General features: G+C 44.1%; 1 protein-coding gene across 1 annotated transcript in view; it reads left to right on the plus strand.

The window, feature by feature from the left end:
• The window catches only part of LOC137431062 (polycomb complex protein BMI-1-A), a 66160-nt gene extending 42364 nt beyond the window's left edge, over positions 1 to 23796 (plus strand). The window contains exons 9-10 of the mRNA XM_068121955.2: positions 8671 to 8751; positions 21597 to 23796. Coding sequence (XP_067978056.1) covers positions 8671 to 8751; positions 21597 to 22121 — 606 coding nt within the window. The 3' untranslated portion in view covers positions 22122 to 23796. The remainder of the gene's footprint in view (positions 1 to 8670; positions 8752 to 21596) is intronic.
• The last annotated feature ends 567 nt before the right edge of the window (positions 23797 to 24363 follow it).

A 24363-nucleotide genomic window follows, 5' to 3' on the forward strand; every position in this document is an offset into this window, starting at 1 on the left:
CTAGATCCACACCTACATTTTTTTAAATTTCCCTGACAACTTCCAGAACATTCTTGCCAATTTTACTATAATGCAGCTTATGTATGTATGTATGTATGTATGCATGTATGTATGCATGTATGTAGCCAAACTAGTGCCCCCTGGTGGTGTGTGTGCTAGCCCAGAAGTGGATAGGAAACTAAAGCTATAATTCAATTGTAAAGGTATGCGTGCACACATATTTTAATTTGAAACTAATTATATAATGCAACTATCACGGAGCATATCTATATAATAATAATAATAATAATAATACATTTATTTTATATAGCGCTTTTCAAGAAGCCCAAAGACGCTTTGACAGAGTACAAAAAACAAGTGCAAAAAGACAAAAATCAATAGGTAAATAATCAAAGCAAAAGGAAGGAGAAGGAGAAGAGATAGTCAGGGGTTAAATGCTGTGGGTTAAATGTTGAATGCAGTGTTGAACAGGTGGGTCTTGAGTGATGTTTTGAATGTGGTGAGTGAGGAGGAGTCTGATGGTGTGAGGTAGTGAGTTCCAGAGGGTGGGAGCAGCGATGGAGAAGGCCCTGTCCCCCCAGGATCTGAATTTGGTCCGGATGGGGGGGTCAGGAGGTTGGTACCAGCAGAGTGGAGGTTGCGGGTGGGAGTGTGTCTGGAGAGGAGGTCAGCCAGGTAGGATGGGGCCAGGTTATGGAGGGCTTTGTAGGTCAAGAGGAGGATTTTGTACTGGATTCTCTGGGGGATGGGGAGCCAGTGAAGCTTGTAAAGGACAGGGGTGATGTGGTCACGGGTCCGGGAATGGGTGAGTAGACGGGCAGCGGAGTTCTGAATGTATTGGAGTTTATTGATGATTATTGAGGGTGAACCATAGAGGAGGCTGTTGCAGTAGTCCAGACGGGAGGTGATGAAGGCGTGGATGAGGGTTTCTGCAGCCGTGGAGGAGAGGGGTGGACGGAGACGGGCGATGTTTTTCAGGTGAAAGAAGGCTGTCTTTGTGATCTGTTTAGTGTATTTGTCGAAGGAGAGGGTTTGGTCAAAGATGATGCCAAGATTCCGGATGTGAGGGGAGGTGGATACTGGGAAACCGTCGATGTTGAGGGCAAAGTTATGGGTGGATTTGGTGAGCGTTTTTGGGCCAATGATGATTATTTCAGATTTATCATAGTTAAGTTTGAGGAAGTTGATTTGAAACCAGGATTTTATTTCAGTGATGCTGAAGAGCTGTTTGAGAAGAACGATACTTAAGTGCCCATCGTAGACGAGCCCTTCAGCTAGTTCTAAGAATCAGCAGTTCTGGAGAATCTCATTTGAAACAAATTTATCGCTTTTTTTACTCTTTTTTTTACTTATTTTCCATTCATTAATGTTATTGACTTGTATTTGTGCATGAGAAGGTATACTTGATGCCATTAGTTCACCAATGCTGAGGTCATCACCTCTGGAAATTTTGAGGAACTCAAAGCATCGTTGATTGTGCTAAGGAAACACAAGAGGACCAGTTGTGGTACCTGGTGGAACACCACAGAGCAAGAGCTCCCAATCAGAAAGCACGCTTTGGTATTTGACCCTTTGTCATCAGTTGTTTTTTTTTTAACAGGATCTAAGGCTTGTAGTGGAGCTGCCACAAACATCTCACACATCTCACACACAATAAATGTAATCGTAACACTGCAATCCCTTTGTCGTGACTGCAAAGTTACTGGATTGAAGCAGTGTATGGTTCACTGATGACTCGATGAGAAGCGGTGTACTAATTATCACGGGATTAAGGAATTGCCCTTGATTTATTAATGCAGTAACATCATCTTTTCTATTATTATTATTTTTTTTCGTATACCAAGTCAAGGCTTGTGTATAGAACATATTGTTACGGTACGCGGATATGGATGTTGTTTGCCGAGCGGAGGCTCCGCGACCGAACAGTTGTTCCCCGACTAAACCCGATTCACCCAAACGTTGGCCGTATCGCGCCACAGCTACTCAATAGGGAAAAGACTAAGATGACGAATGCAAAGAGGAAGAAGAAGACGTACAGAAGAGTAATGGGGTTTATTATTTACACACACATAAGTAAAAAGAGCAGTCACGATTATTTACAGGTGACATGAAAACGCAGGTGACACAATGAAAATTACTAGCTTATACAGACTTAGTTTACTACCCAGGACAGCACGAACAAAAAAACTCACGTACGCAAATGGATGGAAGGGTAGGAATCGTTTGGAGGGATGAGCAGGTGGAATCACAGGGCACAGCGAGCAGGTCCACTCCGGGCGGGAGGCGAGGAGCCGGCAGCTCCTTGTATTCGGCTTTACAGCACACGCCGGCAGCTCCTTGTATTCGGCTTTACAGCGCACGCCGGCAGGGTCACTCGCTGCCCCGTCAGGGCTTCACGCGGCTAGTTGAAACGGGGCTGGTTGAAGCGGCTCTTTGTCAAAGGCTTTTCGTATCTCACGCAACTCCGGTGCTACTCTGAACTCTCTCCCGGTGGACTGCCGACCCTCTTACGCACCTGGACTCATCTGCCGTATCTCTCGTGTAGCTTGTCTCAGCGATCGTCGCACCCTTCTGTCCAAACCTTCAGCGCGGGTCTGACACGCCCTCCTCGGTTTCGGTACCGCCCTCCTCCCCCGTGCTCTGTTTCGTGACCTTGTATGGTAATCCCACGGGCTTGTCTCCTTATTTGGGCATGGCGCCGACGGCACGCCCCTCGTGGCGAGCCACGGGCTTGTTTCCTTATTTGGGCATGGGGCTGAACAGCCCCGCCCTTCGTGGCGCGCCCTGGGCTTGCCTCTCCCGGGCGACCCCGCCCCTCCTGTTCAAACAGAGCACGGAGCACATATTCACTATAGCAGCGAAATGAGAGGGCGTGCACCCCACGCTTGTGAACTGCTTTACCCACAGATGGAGAGTTTGGCTGGGAAATGGAATTATTGAAGGGGAGCTATTCTTAATTGATTCGGTGCAATGGAGTATTATTCTAATGGAAGACAAGGCCGTACTCTACAACACATAATAAGATATAAGCTACTGAACAAGGGTTTTATCGTGTCCTTCAATGTGGTGTTTCATGGAATAACTACCGGGACGCCCTTTTTACCTTTACACAACTCTGGAGGCAGGAGGGGCCATATCCAACCAATGTTCATCACCATTTCCAATATAATACAACACAATAAAAAAAATGCAATCCTCATATCCGCAACAATATAATACAGGGAGTGGGAGACGAGAGGGAGAGAGAGGGAGCACAACAACAGCAGAGAACAGGGACATCAGGATATCTGTGGAAGGGAGAGGGCTGGGGCGGGTTACCGGGATAAACAAGATGGATACTTCAGGGGATTTCAGGAAAGAAAACGGAATTTGAAGGAGGTGGAAATTTTGTCTTGATCGGATGAAGTTTTGTACTTGTCGAATTGTGACGTCATAATGGAGGCACCTATGACATCATCATTAACATATGTTATTCCCCATGGAGAGTTCTTTACAATGAGCCGTGGCTCAATTTTTTCTACGCAGCTCTTTCAGAGATGTAGAGGTGCAAGGTTTTTGGTTTTTCCAAGATGGCGCCCATACCACGTGACCTATGACATCATAATTATCATTAGACATTCTCCAGGAGGAGGCACAGCTGTGGTGAAAATTTCCTGTTAATCGGACCAACGGTTTCAGAGTAGAGCATACTTATTCTGTGAGGACAGACAGACAAACAAACGAACCCAAATATATATCCTTAACGGTTAATGCAGCTGGTGGGAAAAGTATAGAAAAAAATGTATAACGACCTACAGAATAAAACACCACCTGCTGGCCATCTAAAACGAACTCCACATGACCCAATGTAATGTTTTAATTCCCTCCGCCATCGAAGGTAAACGGAGGTTGTTTTCATCCGTTTCTTTTACTTGTGAAATTGAAGGTTCTCAAGGATGTGTATTGTTAGGTCTGGTCTGTTATTATCTCTGTCGATCGCCAACAGGTCGCTTTTTTACTCCAATCTTCACGAAACGTCACCACCTGGTAGAGGTAGTGACAATCTGGAAGCCTATTGTTTTTGAGGTCAACAGGTAAAAATGGCAAGGTCACCTAAATCGTCAATTTTAAACATTCATTTGATATCTATGTACGAGTATATAAAACTGAAAAACACGGTGTACGGTTAACTCTTATCGAGGTGAAGTCTTGGTCGACTTCTATTAATTTACGCAACTGTTTGAACAAGAGTTGGACCGTGAGTACGTCTATTATTTACTTACTAGCCGAAACCCGTGGAACATCCACGGAAAGGAGGATGTGGTGTATGGATAGAGTGTACCATTATGGATGGCATAGAGGATTTGCTTGCCCGAGTAAGAGTTAGGAAGAAAGATGAGAATGAAGAGTGCGTATATGCACAACGATCGCCGACACCAGCACAAATGCATGCTCTGGATTGTCCACTCAGTGGTGGCACTCAGTAGAGCGCATACCTCCGCCAGGTGGACATTTTATGATTCGTATCCACTGATAGGCTGGATCTGGATCCGACATGAACCAAAATCGAATCGGCTTGTTCTTGTCATCTAAACAACTCATTTAACCAACTCGTACACAACTTTTTGAAATATGCTATATATCGTTTTAGGGCCCCATCTCTCAATGGTCATGAATCGCTTAATAAATTAAAAATTCCCGTATCCGGATCCGGATTCGAATCCTCACCAAAATTGAATCAATTCATCCTCGTCATATACCTAACCTGGTCACCATTTCGTCCGAATCCATCCACAACTTTTTGAGATATCCTGTTCATAGACAAACAGACCGGCGGGGGTGAAAACACAACCTCCATCCACCTTTGGTGGTGGAGGGAAAGAAAGCGTGCCAAATGGTAAACCTTTTATAGAACTCCTTTTTGTGGCTCTCTAATGATCGATCCCCTCCGAACCCCCACCCTTACCCTACTCTGTTTCCTTCTCACCCCTTTGATCCTCCATCACAGTTTACCCTAAAATACACGCCCTAAAATGAAAGATCCTTTTTATAATCTCCGGCACTCCATCCCTTGGCACAGCCGTTACTTGGCACTCCGGCACGCACACTGCAGCACTGTTAGCCTGTTCATGGCCATGCCCGTGGAACATCCACGGAAGGGAGGATGTGGTGTATGGATAGAGTGTACCATTATGGATGGCATAGGGGCTTTCCTTGTCCGAGTAAGAGTTAGGAAGAAAGATGAGAATGAAGAGTGCGTATATGAACAACGTATTTATTGCAATCTACTTAAATGACAACGCTACGATAACTTTTGAAAAATGAATGGATTCGTAATAGGAATCGGCATAGCGCCATTCTGGGAGTGTTACGTCTCGCCACCTGCTACACCTCTTTGAGTTACGAGGATTTATGCAACGCACCCCGAGTATCGCAACGTCACTCCATTTAACTTTATTAAAATGACGATAAAGACGTTTCCTTATATATCCTAATTTAAAATGTTCAAGGGAATAAAAAGACCATTTGGTTCACACCAGCCATGTTCACACCACTCGACTGTCCAATCAGCGGATGGCTCGCATCGCCTTCGCCCAGCAGACGCCAATACGATGGCGTCGTAAGATGGCGTCGTATCGGCCGTTAATCGTATGCTTTTTGGCCCCAAAGTCGACTAATTCAGATTTTTCGAGTGTGGCTGTACGTGATAAACAAAGAGCGCGGTTCGTAGATCGTAAATGCATTAGTGCCGTGGGCATCGGGTCATTGTGTGCAGCGTAAAAGGGATAACAAAGTCGAGTCCTTACGGTATTATTATATAGATTGGACCTTGACTCCGTCTATTTATTACCTCTATTAATTACGGATTATTTAAACATGCATACCTTTTGGACATGTCGACCATTTTAAACCTTTATACCATTTGGACCTTTTAAGACCCTTTATACAATTAAACCTTTAAGACCATGAAGACCCTTTTAGACTCCAAAGACCAGTAAGACCTTTTAGACTCCCCAGGACATTTTAGACTCCTCAGGCTCCAAAGACCCATTAAATCCCTAAGACTCCCCCAGGATCATTAAGACTTTTTAGTCCCTTATACCCAATTAGAACCCTTAGACACTGTTCAATCTTCTGTGTGAAGACCCTTTGAAATAACACTTTATGTTCACCAGTCGTAATCAAAAGGCCCCTTGTTGATAAACATCAGTACAAAGCTAAGCGGGTCAAAATATAATTGATTAATTTTAAAAATTCCGGTTCTGATTATTTTGGTTTGTGGCAAAAAGAAAGCGGTGTCCTTGACGACAATTTCACCCCATTATAATCAAATGGGATATGCTTGTGATTTTATTTTTGCCAAACTTCAGGAATTTTTAAAGATATCAGATTGAAACTGGCACTGCTTATTTGTACGCATGTATAGCACAAGGTATAAAATATGGTCAAAATTGGTCAAAATTGGTCAAAGGTCAAGGTCAATGCCATCCAAAACGTGTAAACCACCTATTTTGTGGCAATTCGACAATATCAAACAACATTCCATTTTGTAAAATGCTTGATAGGTCCAATTTTACAAATTACTAAATTGCTGTTTCCATGGCAACCATTGTTTATTTATATTTCGCACGTATTATGCTGTGCACATCTTTCTTGTTTGTTTGGTTGTTTGTCTGAGAGAAGGATATCACAAAAAGTTATGGACTGATTCAGACAATTTTGTGGAGCGGTTGGGTGTGCGACAAGGACTAATTGATTAGATTCTGGTGAAGATCCGGATCGGATAAAAAAAATTTGTGATTTTTCACCATTGAGTAACAGGGCCGAAAACTATATATTTCACGATATCTCAAAAAATTGCGGACGAGTTATGACAAAACTTAACTTGGTGGATGAGTCGGGTCGTTGGCAAGAACAAGCCAGTTAGATACTGGTTCAGTTCCGGATGCAGATCTAGCCTGTCAGTGGGATACAAAACATAAACTGTTCAGTCTGGCGGAGGTTTGCTCTCTAACGAGTGCCGTTCTAGTTATCCATGCAATTATCATTACTAGCAACGGTACCCGCCCTATGGGTGGGGCTTCAATGAATGAATGAAAATGAATGTAATGAATAATGCCATGCGTTGGCAGCAGCGACAATATAAAAATGTTTGCCAAGAACTTCAAAGAGAGAAAAGGAACTTTTATCAGAAATGTCGTCTATCCTTAAGTTCTAAGCTGAAGAAGAGGTACAAAATCATTCAATTTTTTTTCCCCTAAAGAAAAGCATACAGTTGATATCACAATTTGAAACACTATGGAATAATATTTACCGATATGAACAGTGATGTGGCTTTTATTGAAATTCTAAAAATACTGTTTCGATTTTGATGATTTGCGTGTGATATGATTTAACGGATGTTTATATAAATCGTTTAAATAATCATTTGCACCTCGCAATTGAAACCCCGCCCTTAGGGCGGGTACCGTTGCTGGTAATTTATAATGGCGATGCAACAATTTTTACCGCTTTGCTTTGAATAACAGGAATGAAGGGGGAGGAGCGTGTTATGTCTCTTTGAAGGCTTTGGGTGGTGAGGGAACTTGAAGCCAGATTTTAATCTTACATCCGTCTGGTAATTCACTGGTAATTCCCTGTTTGTCGTTAAAGGCGGCAAAAAGGGTTGGCGTCAGGAAGGGCATCCGGCTGTAAAACATTGCTTCAAAAAGGGGACCAAAAAACAACAACAACCACGGTTCCCGAAAAAGGCCAACCCCCGCTTTGCGGGGAAAAATGGCCTCTAAAGGTGGTTATATATTTTTTTTTTATCCGTCACTTGCTCGCCGTCTTGCTTGCTTGCTCGTGTTTTTGGTGCTCGCCGTCACTGCGATGCGAAGCGAAAGATGCCTCAGAGCTGTCACATTCACAATCGTTATGTAGTATACGTGTACATAAAACCGATCCGTTTCCTTCATTGTAAAAACTACCAAGTCAACAGTTAAAAGGATTTTGAGCCGATAGGTGTTACGGCCTCGGCAAGATCGATGGAGACAGCGATCTGTTGGCTTATACACCGCCCAAATAGCTATGTGGAATTCTCTCATGTAGAAATCAAACCCACGTCGTTTGAACTTTGGCCGAGGTCATTATTTACTTTTAATGATGTTCATATACTAATCAAAAATAAGATAATTGGTTTTGGGTCGTCCTTTCCGCATATCTCGTGGGATTGTGAGTTGGAGAGACGGCCATGATGGCGTGGAGGGGGATGGAATTTTCTCAAGCAGGGATTCAACCCATGTCCTTATAAAAGTCTTTGTCCGAGGTCACCGAGTTCGATTGGTGCAGCCGTGCTGCGATCGGTGCAGCCGTTTATGCGGCACCCGGGTAAATAACGTTATGCGGGAGTCCAAACCTGAAAATGCTAGAGGCCAAAGCTGAAATTGGAAAAACTATATAGCCTATTTTACTCCAGGAGATCCCAGGATTACCCACCTAAAATATCGTTGCGATCGGTTCAGCCGTTTTTGCGGTACCTTCGGACGGGCGGACGGACAGACATTTGGTGAATTATAGTAAGATTACGTAATGTTGCCTGAGTTTTCAATGGATGCAAGTTTCACCAATTGTTTGAGGAAGAATTGCCGAAATGACATTGTTTTGTACCCTGAGTGTATTGAACGCTCAATGAGATATCTGTGCCCCCAGGTGGATGTGATGTTTGAAGATGAGAGCTTGAAAGATTACTACACACTGATGGACATCGCTTATATTTACACATGGCGGCGGGTGAGTGTTTTCGCTTTTCGTGGACACCGAAAATGGCATCCTGGAAAAGAGTCGAGAGGAAAGTGGAACGAGCAGCTTTGTTTTCACATGAATTCGTTTGAGGTCATATTTGCCATATTAAGATAATAGCATAATTACCAAAGGCAAAGTTTCATTGCAATGAAAATAAGTTAGTTTTGTGAAGTGAGAGATCGTGGGGTGTTCAAGACCAACATAATCACGATATCCAAGAAACACCAAGATTTTTATTTACACAAGTATATATGATTAGTAAGAAAAAGACAAGTTACAATTTGACCAAAGATGGTTTAACCCTTTGAGTACGGGATTTTTTTTTGATAAAAATACCCCCGTATGGGATTAATTTGGCATTACGGGAATGCAACCACGTACTGACGATCTATTTATAGGTATAGTCGATGACGTGTAGTAACGTCATCCGTACAGAACTTTTTCGCGGGTTGCGGCACTGGACGTCATCCGTACTCAAAGGGTTAAATAAGGTGATTATTTCATAAGTTGTTTCAACGGTCCTTATAAATTTAGAACTTCAGACAATTTTGGTTTGAATGAAGTTTGTATTCCGAAACGGAAGTTTTTATTTTCCCAAGTCCTGAGGTTCTCGATAAACTGAAATGCAGAATAGCTGTAGGCCTACTTAAGAATATCAAGCTCCTACGAAGCTTGTGAATTGTATGAAATACAAGAAATAGCTTGCATTAAAATAAACAATTATATGGGGTTGTGCAGGTTAACGATTTAAAATATTTCAGATTCCTCAAAAATGTTAAACATGCAGCAAGTTTACTTGAGAAGTATCGCTCTTTAACCAGCTATAACTAAAAGGAGAAATATCAGTCCGTCCGTTTGTCACACTTCATTGCAAAAGGTTCATGTTGTCGTAAAGTAATAACCGTTGTACAGTGGAAAGCTAATTATTTATTTACTTGGAACAAAAGGGTGCCCGTTTAATCATAAATATGCCTGTTTTAAAAGCCCTCTACTTGCATGAAGAAGAAGAAGCACGAATGTGAGCTTAATGCAGCGGTTAAAGAAGAAGAACCACTCCTCTTGCATCTCCAGATGCATAGGGTTGCCGGGGCAGTTTTACTTGGCTCGGGGGAACAATCCTGGACGGCTCACCACTCCGACGCAGGATACTCGAATGACTCGGTCTTCCTAGTTAGTTGGTACTCAATTTGCCGACCTCAGAAGGATGGCATGCAGAGTCGACCCATCTGGTGTTATTTTAATAGCATGACAGGAGCTCAAACTCAAGATCTTAAGATCTCAAGTCAGACACATTGCCCGTTAAGCCAATACCAGGCTTCAGCAGTTACAACGGCAACATTTATTATTCTATGACGGTACCCCTTTCGTACAGTACGTACATGGAAGGAGCACGCAAAATTGGATATAGTTGTTTATCTGTGATCTTGTGGCAATATAAAATATTTAAAATACAAAGAAAAATCACCCAAACAACTATAACGGCACTTGGTAGAGTGCATATCTCCGCCAGGCTGAACGGTTTGTTTTGTATCCCACTGATAGGCCGGATCTGGATCGGGACCTGAAATTAAAAAAACCTAATTGGCTTATTCTTGTCACCTAAGCAACTCGTCCACTAAGTTTATGTCCATAACTTTTTGAAATATCATGTTGTCTATCGTATTTCGCCCCATTTCTCAAAGGTGAAGAATCACTTGAAAAATAAAAAGGTTCTCGTATATGGAGCATTATTTGGATCTTCAACAAAGTCGAATCGATTAGTCTTTGTTAAACAACCCAACCTGTCCAAAAAGTTTCGTCCGAATCCGTCCATAACTTTTTGACAAATCCTGCTATATGTCGGTTTTAGTCCTATCTCTCAAAGGTGAAGAATCACTTAATTATCTGGATCTTCACCAAATCAAATCGTACTTCTGATAAAACCACACTCCTAGTTCGGTATCCTAAATGCCGCGTCAGAGGGTTCCCTGGGTGATGGTATAATTAGTAATTTAAAATAAACAAATGTTCACTCTACTGAACAAAAGTATTGCCGAGGATGTTGATGTACAATAAGGGGTGGGGAGGGCATCTTTCCCCACCTTTGACATGGGCATTTTGCGCACCTTACTCATATCGATTTACTTTTTACCGCGGTTACCGGATATGGATGGAGGTTGTTTTCACCCCTGTCTTTGTGTTTGAGCAGGATATTTCAAAAAGTTATGGACAGATTCGGAAAAGTTGGTGGACACAGGTGTTTGAGAAGGACAAATTGATTCCATTTTGGTGAAGATCCGGATATGAGAATTTTTAAAGTGATTATTCACCATTGGGTAGTAGGTCCAAAAGCGATATATAGTACGATATCTCAAAAAATTATGGCCCGATTCAGATGAAACTTGGTGTACAGGTTGGTTGTGTGACGAGACAAATTGGTTATATTTTGGTGAAGATCCGGATCCGAACGCTATAGTTTTTTTTTTCGTTTTTTAAATTGACTTCACCATTGAGAGATGGGGCCGAAAACTATGTGGAGCACAATATCTCAAAAAGTTGTGGATGGATTATGACAAAATTTGGTAGAGCAGTTCGATATAAGGGACAACAACAAGCCAATTTTATTTTGATGTGGCCAGGATGAATGGTCAGGATGCAGATCACACTTATCAGTGAGATATATAACGTAAACTGTTCACGCTGGCGGAGGTATGTGCTCTACCGAGTGCCATTGTAGTTATATTTTCCAACAGCTCACAAAATGTTAACTGTGACGGACGTATTTTTTACATCGGAAAGGCACACAGAAGTAACATGTCCCCATTGAGCATTGCAAGTTACAGCCAGGAACGCAAATCGGTATCCTTTGTACCCCATCGGCAACGCTATCCAAGGCAACAGCTATAAAATGACAGAGGGAGTAAAATGCAATGGATGGATGGGCATATAAATGGCATAAAATGGAGGGATGGGCATATAAATGGCATACAATGGAGGGGTGGGCATATAAATGGCATACAATGGAGGGGTGGGCATATAAATGGCATACAATGGAGGGGTGGGCATATAAATGGCATACAATGGAGGGGTGGGCATATAAATGGCATACAATGGAGGGGTGGGCATATAAATGGCATACAATGGAGGGGTGGGCATATAAATGGCATACAATGGAGGGGTGGGCATATAAATGGCATACAATGGAGGGGTGGGCATATAAATGGCATACAAGGTATTGTCGTTGGAGGTATTGACTTCTATAGGGTTGGTTTTCTAAGGCTTATATCAAAATATTAACTTATATCAAATAAATCTTTTAAGGTGAAAGCGCGATGACGTCACCACGTCACGCGGCACGAATGCGCGCCTGTGTCGTCGGAGGTATTGACTTCTATAGGGTTGGTTTTCTAAGGCTTATATCAAAATATTAACTTATATCAAATAAATCTTTTAAGGTGAAAGCGCGATGACGTCACCACGTCATGCGGCACGAATGCGCGCCTGTGTCGTTGGAGGTATTGACTTCTATAGGGTTGGTTTTCTAAGGCTTATATCAAAATATTAACTTATATCAAATGGGTATTTTAAGGTGAAAGCGCGATGACGTCACGCGACCTTGCCTAGATGTAGGCCGCACCTCATTTTGTCGAATAAAGTGGTATTCGGGTGGTTCCGGTATTTGGGACCGCAGGGACGGAAAGTGCAGGTACGGGGTGCCAGGCACTCCCCAGCCGGCCCGCTCTGAAGGTTCGGATCGGGACACCGGGATTCATTCCGGTCGGCCCGGAGGTGGGGGTGCGGGGCCTGTCACGGAACGTCAAAACAAACGGCCTGCCTGGGCCGCCCAAAAGTCGGGCGTGAGGGGCGCGTCCACTAATGGAACGCCTCTCGCTTCCCAGATCGAGGGCCACGTGGTCAGGAGAACCTCGTCCCTTCTGGTTGCCCTGCCGTCCCACCGTGAGCGCTGGCAGGGTGTACTTCAAACTAAGCTTAAGTGTCAAGTGTTAAGTTCCTCCTTGCCCTCGCAAGGGAAAGGCTAGGGTCAAGCTCTTCCAAATTTCCAAACACTAGAAATCGGACGTCTCAAATTAATTAATTGTTTGTTAATACATCTCAGTCGCCCGCGACCTCTCTAGCGCGGGCGTCGAACCAGTTCATTTCCGGGCGACCGGGCCGAATATCGGCCCGGCCGTGGCCGAAGCCGTTGATTCCGCCGTAGCACGCTAACGCGTAGGCTCGCGCGTCCCTGGTCCGCCAGGGCTCCGCGGGTGTCCTACCGTGCCCACGTCGCCATGTCTCACTGAATAAGAGAGTCAGACGTGGTGCCCGGGGACGGAGTTCGCTGTCTAAACATGGTAGCGCTAGGCCAGTGGGACCGCCGGGACCCACGTGCACTCACAAGTTGTTCTGCGCGTGGGCGGCAGTATCAGACCGGGGCGCCCAAACGCTCCCCGGCTAAAGTTATCCTGAAAGCGCCCACATTGTGCGGACAAACCCCACCAAGTCGAGGGCCACGTGGTCAGGAGAACCTCGTCCCTTCCGGTCATACTGTGCCGATCGGCCGGCCTCGAAGACCGAAATTGTGACTATGTCACGCGTGGGCGGCAGTATCAGACCGGGGCGCCCAAACGCTCCCCGGCTAAAGTTATCCTGAAAGCGCCCACATTGTGCGGACAAACCCCACCAAGTCGAGGGCCACGTGGTCAGGAGAACCTCGTCCCTTCCGGTCATACTGTGCCTATCGCCCGGCCTCGAAGACCGAAATTGTGACTATGTCACCCGAAACGGGTTTCCGTTTCCGGTCCGGTCGTGAGAAGACGCTGGCGTCACTTGCTCGCCGCTTCTCTGACTGGACCATTGTCCGTATCTTGCTTTCCTGGTGGTCGTGGCGGATTTTTGGCCATTGAGTCTGCCCTCTGCACGGTCCCGGCTCTGCTCTGCTGCTCCTGGCTTCACCTGCTCGGCTCCTTCGCTGTTTCCTCGGGCTCACTCTCGTGGGTTGTGCCCATTGTTTGCAGCGGCGGTGGTGGCGGTTTGCCGCCGTGATCTTGATTAGCGGCGGCGGTCGTTTGCCGCTGCATTTGCCGCTTTGCCTCCTCAACCTTGGCCTCGTGCTCGTCTCTTCGCTCCTGTCTGCCCTCTGCATGGTCCCGGCTCTGCTCCTGGCTTCACCTGCTCGGCTCCTTCGCTGTTTCCTCGGGCCCACTCCCGTGGGTTGTGACGATTGTTTCGCCTCCTCACCCTTGGCCTCGTGCTCGTCCCTTCGCTCCTGCTGGCATGGCTCTGCGGTACTCCGCCGCAAGGCTTCTCCTGCTTAAAACCCACTCCACCCCATCATGCATCTTTGCAATCAAATCGAATGGACTCCTGCGTCGACCCAGGTACATTCACCGTGGCTCCGGTCGTAAGTTTGTTTATTTACAATCAGGTCACTCCATCCCCATCCTCTGGTCGGCTCAGCGCACTCCCACTCATCGTCCCAACACACCTGGTCACAACAACGCACAAAATCGCACCTCCTGTCTGCGAACCCTGGCCAAATCACCTGGATTCATACCCGCCGTACAAAACAACATCAAGCTCACCCTGTTCAATACCCGGTCCCTCAACAACAAATGCCTCATCCTGAACGACTACATCCTGGAAAATAAACTGGACTTTCTCTGTCTCACTGAGACCTGGCAACAACCACTGGACTACTACACGCTCAACCTCACCACACCCAATGGATATTCTTACATCAATAAACCACGCTCGGAGGGCCGAGGTGGTGGAATTGCCGTTATTCACCGACAAGACATCAAGACCAACCTCATCTCCATCTCATCTGCTCCATCATTTGAACACCTGGCTTTTAAACTCTCCGGTCACACACAGTCAGTCATGGCTGTTGTCTACCGCCCTCCCAAACCACACCCATCATTCCTGTCTGACATCTCCTACTTTCTGACCCAGCTATGTTCCCTCTCCCCCTCAATCCTCCTCCTTGGTGATTTCAATATCCACATGGACTCCACTGACTCCACGCTAACCACTGACTTCACTGATTTACTCACCTGCTTTAACCTCACTCAACATGTCAACTTTCCTACCCATAACCGTGGTCACATTTTGGACCTTGTCTGCTCTACTGGACTAATTTTGCACCATCTCTCTGGCTCCGACCTCATTCTCTCTGACCACCTAGCCATCACTCTGACCATCAACATCCCCACCCCAGCACCAAGGCATTATCGCACTATCAACTTCCGTAAGCTAAACGCTCTTTCACCTACCTCATTCTCATCGACCCTCTCTGAAAAAATGTCCACTTCTCCCTTCGTTGACCTCCACACCCCTTCTGACCTCACTGACTACTACAACCACACTCTCTCCTCCTGCCTTGACCAACTTGCGCCTATAAAAACCAAAACAGTTTCTTTCACCCATTCTGCTCCCTGGTTTACCCCTGAACTCCGCCTGATGAAAACTCGTGCTCACCAACTTGAAAGACTCCGCAATAAAACAGGTCTCACAGTTCACTCCGAGGCCTACAAGGACCACATACAACACTATAAAGATGCCCTCTCCCGCGCCCGCTCCGCCTACTACTCTCAAATTATCCACTCTGGCTCCGGAAACCCAAAAGCACTCTTCTCTACAATAAACAAATTCCTCAGCCCCCTGAACACCACCACCCAGTCATTCACAATAGACAACTGCATCTCCTTCCTTTCATTCTTCCAACGCAAAATTGAAAACATCTACAACAGCTTGACCACCGCCGCACCCGCTCCCCCTCAAACCACCTGCCCCCCCTTATCCTGCCATCCCCTGTCTCAATTCTCCCCAGTCTCCCCTACTGACCTCTCTGAACTCCTCATCGGAATGAAAACTGCCACCTGCACTCTTGACCCCATCCCCTCCAGCTTTGTCAAGGCCTCCATTCCTGCTCTCTCTCCACTTATCATTGCAACAATAAACTCCTCCCTGTCTACAGGCATCGTCCCACCATCCCTCAAAATTGCTGCTCTTACCCCCATTCTGAAAAAACCTGGACTAAACCCTGACACCCTAAATAACTTCAGACCCATCTCCAACCTACCCTTTCTGTCAAAGGTTTTGGAACGCGCTGTAGCCACTCAACTCAAACATCACCTCTCTGCCAATAACCTGTATGAAACATTCCAATCCGGATTCCACTCCAACCACAGTACTGAAACTGCTCTCCTCAAAATCACCAACGACCTTCTCCTCTCCTCTGACACTGGCAACCTCAACATTCTCATCCTCCTCGACCTCGGCGCCGCCTTTGACACCATCGATCACACCATCCTCCTCACCCGACTTGAAACCACCTTTAACATTACCGGCACTGCCCTCTCTTGGATTAAATCATACCTCTCTGACAGACGTCAGTTCATCTCCATCAATAACTGCAAATCCCCCACTGCTCCCCTCCCCCAAGGTGTCCCCCAAGGTTCAGTTATTGGCCCCCTCCTCTTCATCCTTTACCTGTCCCCCCTCAGTCACTTAATCCGCCGTCATGGTCTCCAATTCCACTGCTTCGCCGATGACATCCAGCTTTTCATCTCCACCAAGTCCATCTCCACCGCCACCCACTCTATCCTGACAAACTGCATCACTGAAATAAAATCCTGGCTTCAAATCAACTTCCTCAAACTTAACTGTGATAAGTCTGAAATAATCATCATTGGCCCAAAAACGCTCACCAAGTCCACCCATAACTTTGCCCTCAACATCGACGGTTTCCCAGTATCCACCTCCCCTGACATCCGGAATCTTGGCATCATCTTTGACCAAACCCTCTCCTTCGACAAATACACTAAACAGATCACAAAGACAGCCTTCTTTCACCTGAAAAACATCGCCCGTCTCCGTCCATCCCTCTCCTCCGTGGCTGCAGAAACCCTCATCCACGCCTTCATCACTTCCCGTCTGGACTACTGCAATAGCCTCCTTTATGGTTCACCCTCAAAAATCACCAATAAACTCCAATACATTCAGAACTCCGCTGCCCGTCTACTCACCCATTCCCGGACCCGTGACCACATCACCCCCGTCCTTTACAAGCTTCACTGGCTCCCCATCTCCCAGAGAATCCAGTACAAAATCCTCCTCTTGACCTACAAAGCCCTCCATAACCTGGCCCCATCCTACCTGGCTGACCTCCTCTCCAGACACACTCCCACCCGCAACCTCCGCTCTGCTGGTACCAACCTCCTGACCCCCCCCCATCTGGACCAAATTTAGATCCTGGGGGGACAGGGCCTTCTCCATCGCTGCTCCCACCCTCTGGAACTCGCTACCTCACACCATCAGAGACTCCTCCTCACTCACCACATTCAAAACATCACTCAAGACCCACCTGTTCAACACTGCATTCAACATTTAACCCACAGCATCTAACCCCTGACTATCTCCTCTCCTTCTCCCTCCTTTGTGCTTTGAATATTTCCCTATTGATTCTTCTTTTTTGCAATTGTTTTTATGTTTTGCTATGCATTATGTTTTGCACTCTGTCAAAGCGTCTTTGGGCTTCCTGAAAAGCGCTATATAAAATAAATGCATTATTATTATACAATGGAGGGGTGGGCATATAAATGGCATACAATGGAGGGGTGGGCATATAAATGGCATACAATGGAGGTTTTGGGGCCAGTAATTTCATTTTGCATACATAATAAGTAGTTGGTCCCGAAACGGTAGACAATGCCAATCTTAGTACTTGAAATGTCACTGCAGGCGCTCCGATTAGAAAGGAAGGCTCGATTCAGAAAAATAAAGGTGTTCAATAAGTGATGTATTTGTTGAATCAAAAGACCTTGATTATTTCTAAACATTCGTATTGTCCTTTTCTTCACAATCATAGAAACAGCCACACAGCAAAGGTACTAGATATTATAACAAATTACATTGTTATTACAAATACTCATTTTATTATTAATAATAATAATAATTGATATTATTATTAATAACAATGATTATTATTAATATTATTGTTATTAATAATAATAATAATAATAATATTAATAATATTATTACCTCCTCCACCAAAGGTGGATGGAGGTTATGTTTTCACCCCTGTCTGTCTCTGTCTGTCTGTTTGTGAACAAGATATCTCAAAAAGTTGTGGACGAATTCAGACGAAATTTGGCAGAGATGTAGCGTATGTGACAAGGATGAAATGATTACATTTTGGTGAAGATCTGGATTCGGATCCGGCTACTAGAATTTTTTAAAAGTGATTCTTCACCATTGGGAGATATGCCAAAAATGAGACATAGTTGGGCGTCGATACGTAGTATTTTGACAAAACTTGTTGGACTGGTTGGGTGTCTGACAAGGACAAATAGATTCGATTTTGGTGAAGATCTGAATATGGATTCGGATATGAGAATTATTTAATTTTTTAAAAGTGATTCTTCACCATTGGGAGATAGGGCCAACCAGGCAGAGGTATGCTCTCTATTGAGTGCCGTTCTATTTATTAGGGGACCAGAGGTACCCTTTTGAAATTGCTCAGATTATTATTAGGGGACCAGAGGTACCCTTTTGAAATTGCTCAGATTATTATTATTATTATTATTATTATTATTATTATTATTATTATTATTATTATTATTCTGATTCCATGAAATTTGTTGGCGACCTACAGGCCACACCTTTCATCGTAGGAATCTGAAACTTGGACCATGTATGGGACCCCATCTGACTTGATGCATATCCTAAGTATGACGTCATAGGTAATGTATAGCGGCGGCCATGTTGGATTTAGTGAAAATCTTAAAAAGCTATCTCCTCCTTCATTTTTTGACCTATTGAGTTGAAACTTGGCACACATATACTACACCCCAAGGCGAAGAACGCTGAGTTCGCCGATTTTTCATTTTTTGATTAATTAGTATATGGCGGGCCAATTAAAAAATTTCATTTGTCCAAAAAGTGCAAAAATTGGCACACATATACTACACCCCAAGATGAAGAATGCTGTCATCTCCGATTTTTAATTTTTTGCTTAATTAGTCTGTGGCGCGCCAATTAAGAAAGTGCTGACTCTGCATTTCTTTATTTAATTAATATTGTGATGCCATGAACTTGGTATGGACCTACAGGTCACACCTTTCATCGTAGGAATCTGAAACTTTGACCACGACTCTGGCGAGCACCCGTCCAATTAGGATGGAGTTCTCTGGTCCCCGGATGATCACTGCCCGCAGTTTTAATTATTATTATTATTATTAGGGGACCAGAGGTACCCTTTTGAAATTGCTCAGATTATTATTATTATTATTATTATTATTATTATTATTATTATTATTATTATTATTATTCTGATTCCATGAAATTTGTTGGCGACCTACAGGCCACACCTTTCATCGTAGGAATCTGAAACTTGGACCATGTATGGGACCCCATCTGACTTGATGCATATCCTAAGTATGACGTCATAGGTAATGTATAGCGGCGGCCATGTTGGATTTAGTGAAAATCTTAAAAAGCTATCTCCTCCTTCATTTTTTGACCTATTGAGTTGAAACTTGGCACACATATACTACACCCCAAGGCGAAGAACGCTGAGTTCGCCGATTTTTCATTTTTTGATTAATTAGTATATGGCGGGCCAATTAAAAAATTTCATTTGTCCAAAAAGTGCAAAAATTGGCACACATATACTACACCCCAAGATGAAGAATGCTGTCATCTCCGATTTTTAATTTTTTGCTTAATTAGTCTGTGGCGCGCCAATTAAGAAAGTGCTGACTCTGCATTTCTTTATTTAATTAATATTGTGATGCCATGAACTTGGTATGGACCTACAGGTCACACCTTTCATCGTAGGAATCTGAAACTTTGACCACGACTCTGGCGAGCACCCGTCCAATTAGGATGGAGTTCTCTGGTCCCCGGATGATCACTGCCCGCAGTTTTAATTATTATTAGGGGACCAGAGGTACCCTTTTGAAATTGCTCAGATTATTATTATTATTATTATTATTATTATTATTATTATTATTATTATTATTATTCTGATTCCATGAAATTTGTTGGCGACCTACAGGCCACACCTTTCATCGTAGGAATCTGAAACTTGGACCATGTATGGGACCCCATCTGACTTGATGCATATCCTAAGTATGACGTCATAGGTAATGTATAGCGGCGGCCATGTTGGATTTAGTGAAAAGCTTAAAAAGCTATCTCCTCCTTCAGTTTTCGACCTATTGAGTTGAAACTTGGCACACATATACTACAGCCCAAGGCGAAGAACGCTGAGTTCGCCGATTTTTCATTTTTTGATTAATTAGTCTATGGCGGGCCAATTAAAAAATTTCATTTGTCCAAAAAGTGCAAAAATTGGCACACATATACTACACCCCAAGGTGAAGAATGCTGTCATCTCCGATTTTTCATTTTTTGCTTAATTAGTCTGTGGCGCGCCAATTAAGAAAGTGCTGACTGTGCATTTCTTTATTTAATTAATATTGTGATGCCATGAACTTGGTATTGGACCTACAGGTCACACCTTTCATCGTAGGAATTTCAAACTTTGACCATGTATGGGACACCATCTGACTTGATGCATATCCTAAGTATGACGTCATAGGTAATGTATAGTGGCGGCCATGTTGGATTTAGTGAAAATCTTAAAAAGCTATCTCCTCCTTCATTTTTTGACCTATTGAGTTGAAACTTGGCACACATATACTACACCCCAAAAACGACTCTGGCGAGCACCCGTCCAATTAGGATGGAGTTCTCTGGTCCCCGGATGATCACTGCCCGCAGTTTTAATTATTATTATTATTATTCTGATTCCATGAAATTTGTTGGCGACCTACAGGCCACACCTTTCATCGTAGGAATCTGAAACTTGGACCATGTATGGGACCCCATCTGACTTGATGCATATCCTAAGTATGACGTCATAGGTAATGTATAGCGGCGGCCATGTTGGATTTAGTGAAAATCTTAAAAAGCTATCTCCTCCTTCATTTTTTGACCTATTGAGTTGAAACATGGCACACATATACTACACCCCAAGGTGAAGAACGCTCTTTTCTCCGATTTTTCATTTTTGGCTTAATTAGTCTATGGCGGGCCAATTAAAAAAGTGAATTTGTCCAAAAAGTGCAAAAATTGGCACACATATACTACACCCCAAGGTGAAGAATGCTGTCATCTCCGATTTTTCATTTTTTGCTTAATTAGTCTGTGGCGCGCCAATTAAGAAAGTGCTGACTCTGCATTTCTTTATTTAATTAATATTGTGATGCCATGAACTTGGTATGGACCTACAGGTCACACCTTTCATCGTAGGAATTTGAAACTTTGACCATGTATGGGACACCATCTGACTTGATGCATATCCTAAGTATGATGTCATAGGTAATGTATAGTGGCGGCCATGTTGGATTTAGTGAAAATCTTAAAAACCTATCTCCTCCTTCATTTTTCGATCGATTGAGTTGAAACTTTGAACAATCGGATCCGGGCTGTCGTCAACGACTCTGGCGAGCACCCCTCCAATTAGGATGGAGTTCTCTGGTCCCCGGATGATCACTGCCCGCAGTTTTAATTAATATTATTATTATTAATAATAATAATTATTATTATTAATATAATGGAGGGATGGGCATATCAATAATTATTATTATTACTATTACAAAGGTACTCTATGTTTTAGATGTATTTTTTTTCCAGGTTGACTTATGAGATATATAAGAGAACAATACTGTCCTCAGAAGCATCCCAATGTGGTCCGCTCCAAGTCGGTTGACCAGCTTGCTCTGCTGTGCAAACTTCAGTGCTTACTGACGTTGTGTGGATGGATGGGTGTTTCCGTTTTTCAGAATGGTCCTCTTGCTCTCAAGTACCGTGTCATTCCCATCTACAAACGCAAGAAACCCAACCCGGGACTCGGCCTTGGTGATAACCCGAGCCTGTTGGTACGCACTCGCTCCGATGACGTGCGGCCTTTACGACCAGATCGCCTAGGCCCGTCCAATGGTTCGTTGAAGGCTTCGGCGGCGATGCCGACAGTAACCGATGGTGGGGGGCAGCATTGCATCAAGCCTGCATCCCTTTTTCGTAATGGAAAACCCGGAGATTGTGGAAAGGGCAGCCCTCCAAGCCCCGCACGGGCACCGGCACGGGCAGGCCGATCGGCAAGCGATTCGTCATTCAGCGAAGCGAGCTCGAGCCCCTCTACGCCATCCGTCCCACTTTCGCCGCCACGACTCGCCGCTGAGCCAGGGCCTCCGCAACCTCAGCCGCTGGCTCTGACAATGCGCTCGTTGGACAGACCATCCAGCCGCACAACAGGTACAAGCGCGCCTCTACCCAACAAAAGTGGCACCATTTTGGGCCCTTCTTGAGGGGCACTTTCCCATTTCTTTTCAACATCCCTTCCACGAGCTGTTTGTTTTATATTATAGGCTGCTCTGCTCGACCTTGCTATGGCAGGAAAACCAAACTATTGCCCCGGAAACTCTAGCCACGGACATGGGCAAAAGTTATGGCAACCCACGGTCATGGAGAAACTTGTTTTCTTTCTTTTTCCTGTCATGTGCTCCCTTGTCCCTTTTCTTTTTACTGTCATTGTTATTGTTGATTAATCAAGTCACTTGTTTCTTTTTTTATTATTATTATTCCCCTTTATATCACGTGCCGAGGGTTTGCATATTTGTTACACATTTGGAATGCAAATGCCCAAGTCACCGGTTCCAGGATGCTCATTTCCTGGGTTCCTGACCGGCAAGTGATTCCGCGCTTCTAAAGGACCGCCCCCAAGCAGTACTGCCAGGATCTTTTGCAAGATCATTGCGTCATTGTGCCCCTGGTCTCTGTAAGCCAGGCGACTGTTTGATTTTGATTTTTTGCAAACAAGTTCTTGTGAGGCTGTGTAAAATGAAGTGTTTTCGAGTACAATCCAGCTTTGGTCCAACGTTTGAACGGAAATGGACAAGGACCTGCTCTAGCATGGATGCCACGCGGATCGGCCGAGGACGTCCTCGCACGGTGGTGGCGAAGGACTTGTGAGGACCGACAGTGTTTGTTCACGAGTAAAATTGGCAACTCTCTGTTAACGGAGGATAGCCGGAGCTCGTTTTATGTGCGAATGTTACAAGTAGTGTTTGATATCGGTTCAAGAATGGTGTTCCTCGTTTTATTTTATTTTTTTGAACGAAAATAATAATAATAATAATAATAATAATAATGATGTTAAGTGGATAACTTGACGAGTATGGCGCTTTTAACTCACCTACAACTACAAGGGTCATGGATGGAAGCTTCGAATGACGAGCGTTATTTTAATCGGCTTTGTAGTACCAAGCCAAAAGCCACTTCCTGATTGACCAGCCAGGTCCCACTGTCCAGCTACTATACCAGCACACAGGCCATGTTTAGGTGTTTCGTGTAAAAAAAAAAAAAAAAAAAAAAAAAGAAGGAAAAGGAAAGTTTGGTTTCGTTTTGTCGGCGCTGTACAGTGAATCATAATTATTAATAATAACGATAATAATTAGAGTATATGTGAGTTTTGAAGTTATATCTTGAGCCTGCTTTTTATTTCATTTTTTTCTTTCCATCGTGTTCTTTTTCTGGTTTTCATCGAAGTTTTGCAGAAGGCCTTGGGTCTGCCGAGATTGTTCCACCCTTTGTGCTTTAATTGTTGTGGAAAAGGAAATCTTTCATGCTTGGTTGCTCTTTCATGTTGAGTGTAAAATACAGATATTAAGTAAATTCACCATAACGAGTTTATTGTATATTATTTAAACTTTTTGTTCGTTTCCCCCCCCACACATCTCTCCTTCTCCCCCTCTCCCGCACCCCCGAATATGCGTGTATATAACACAGGTTTAACGTATAAAGAATTGCTCAGTTATTCGTTTATTGTGCATAATTTACCACACAGCTGTAAAGTGTTGTAACGGAGTTTTTTTTATTATGTGAACAAGAGTTGGTGAGTAATCCAATTTACTTTCAAATAACTCAGGCAGAACACCTTTCCTCAGTGCTGTCTTTACTAATTACATGAGTTTATGAAACCTTTCTTTTTATTTGTCCGACATTATTTTTCCAGGAGACACAATGACCTAAAAAAATTTTTTTTTAAAAATCGGTCGGAGAGTTATATACTGTGTTAATAGGACATGGTGGTGTAATGAGCGGGTGTAGACTCGAGTCTGGGTTGGCGGTGGTTCGAACTGGTCGAGTCGTCCAAAGATTTTGAAAAGGGCGCATGCTACTTCCTTGTTTGGAAGGAGAGGATGGGTGGGTTCTGGAACATTCGTTAAACAGATTACGGGAACAATAAAAAAGAACGAAATTATTTAATTATCTGGCTGGATTTTGCAGACGAGCGTGGACTCACCTCTGAGCTGTCCAGCCTGGGTTCGATAACTTTTGCTGAGGAGTCGACACCTTTCACAAATGTGGATGAAACACCCTACCTGTGCGACACCAGGGTGGCACTTTATACGATTATATCCGGGTCAACCGTTTGAAAATGGACTCGTGGCGACATCGTGCTCGGGTACCACATTCATTAATTCAAAAATTGTATAACAAGCAATAACAACCTACGGTACCGGTACCTGCAATGAACCTGCCGATATA

This window comes from Myxine glutinosa, chromosome 7 (assembly GCF_964187855.1).
Source record: "Myxine glutinosa chromosome 7, kmMyxGlut1.1, whole genome shotgun sequence".
Lineage (NCBI taxonomy): Eukaryota > Metazoa > Chordata > Myxini > Myxiniformes > Myxinidae > Myxine > Myxine glutinosa.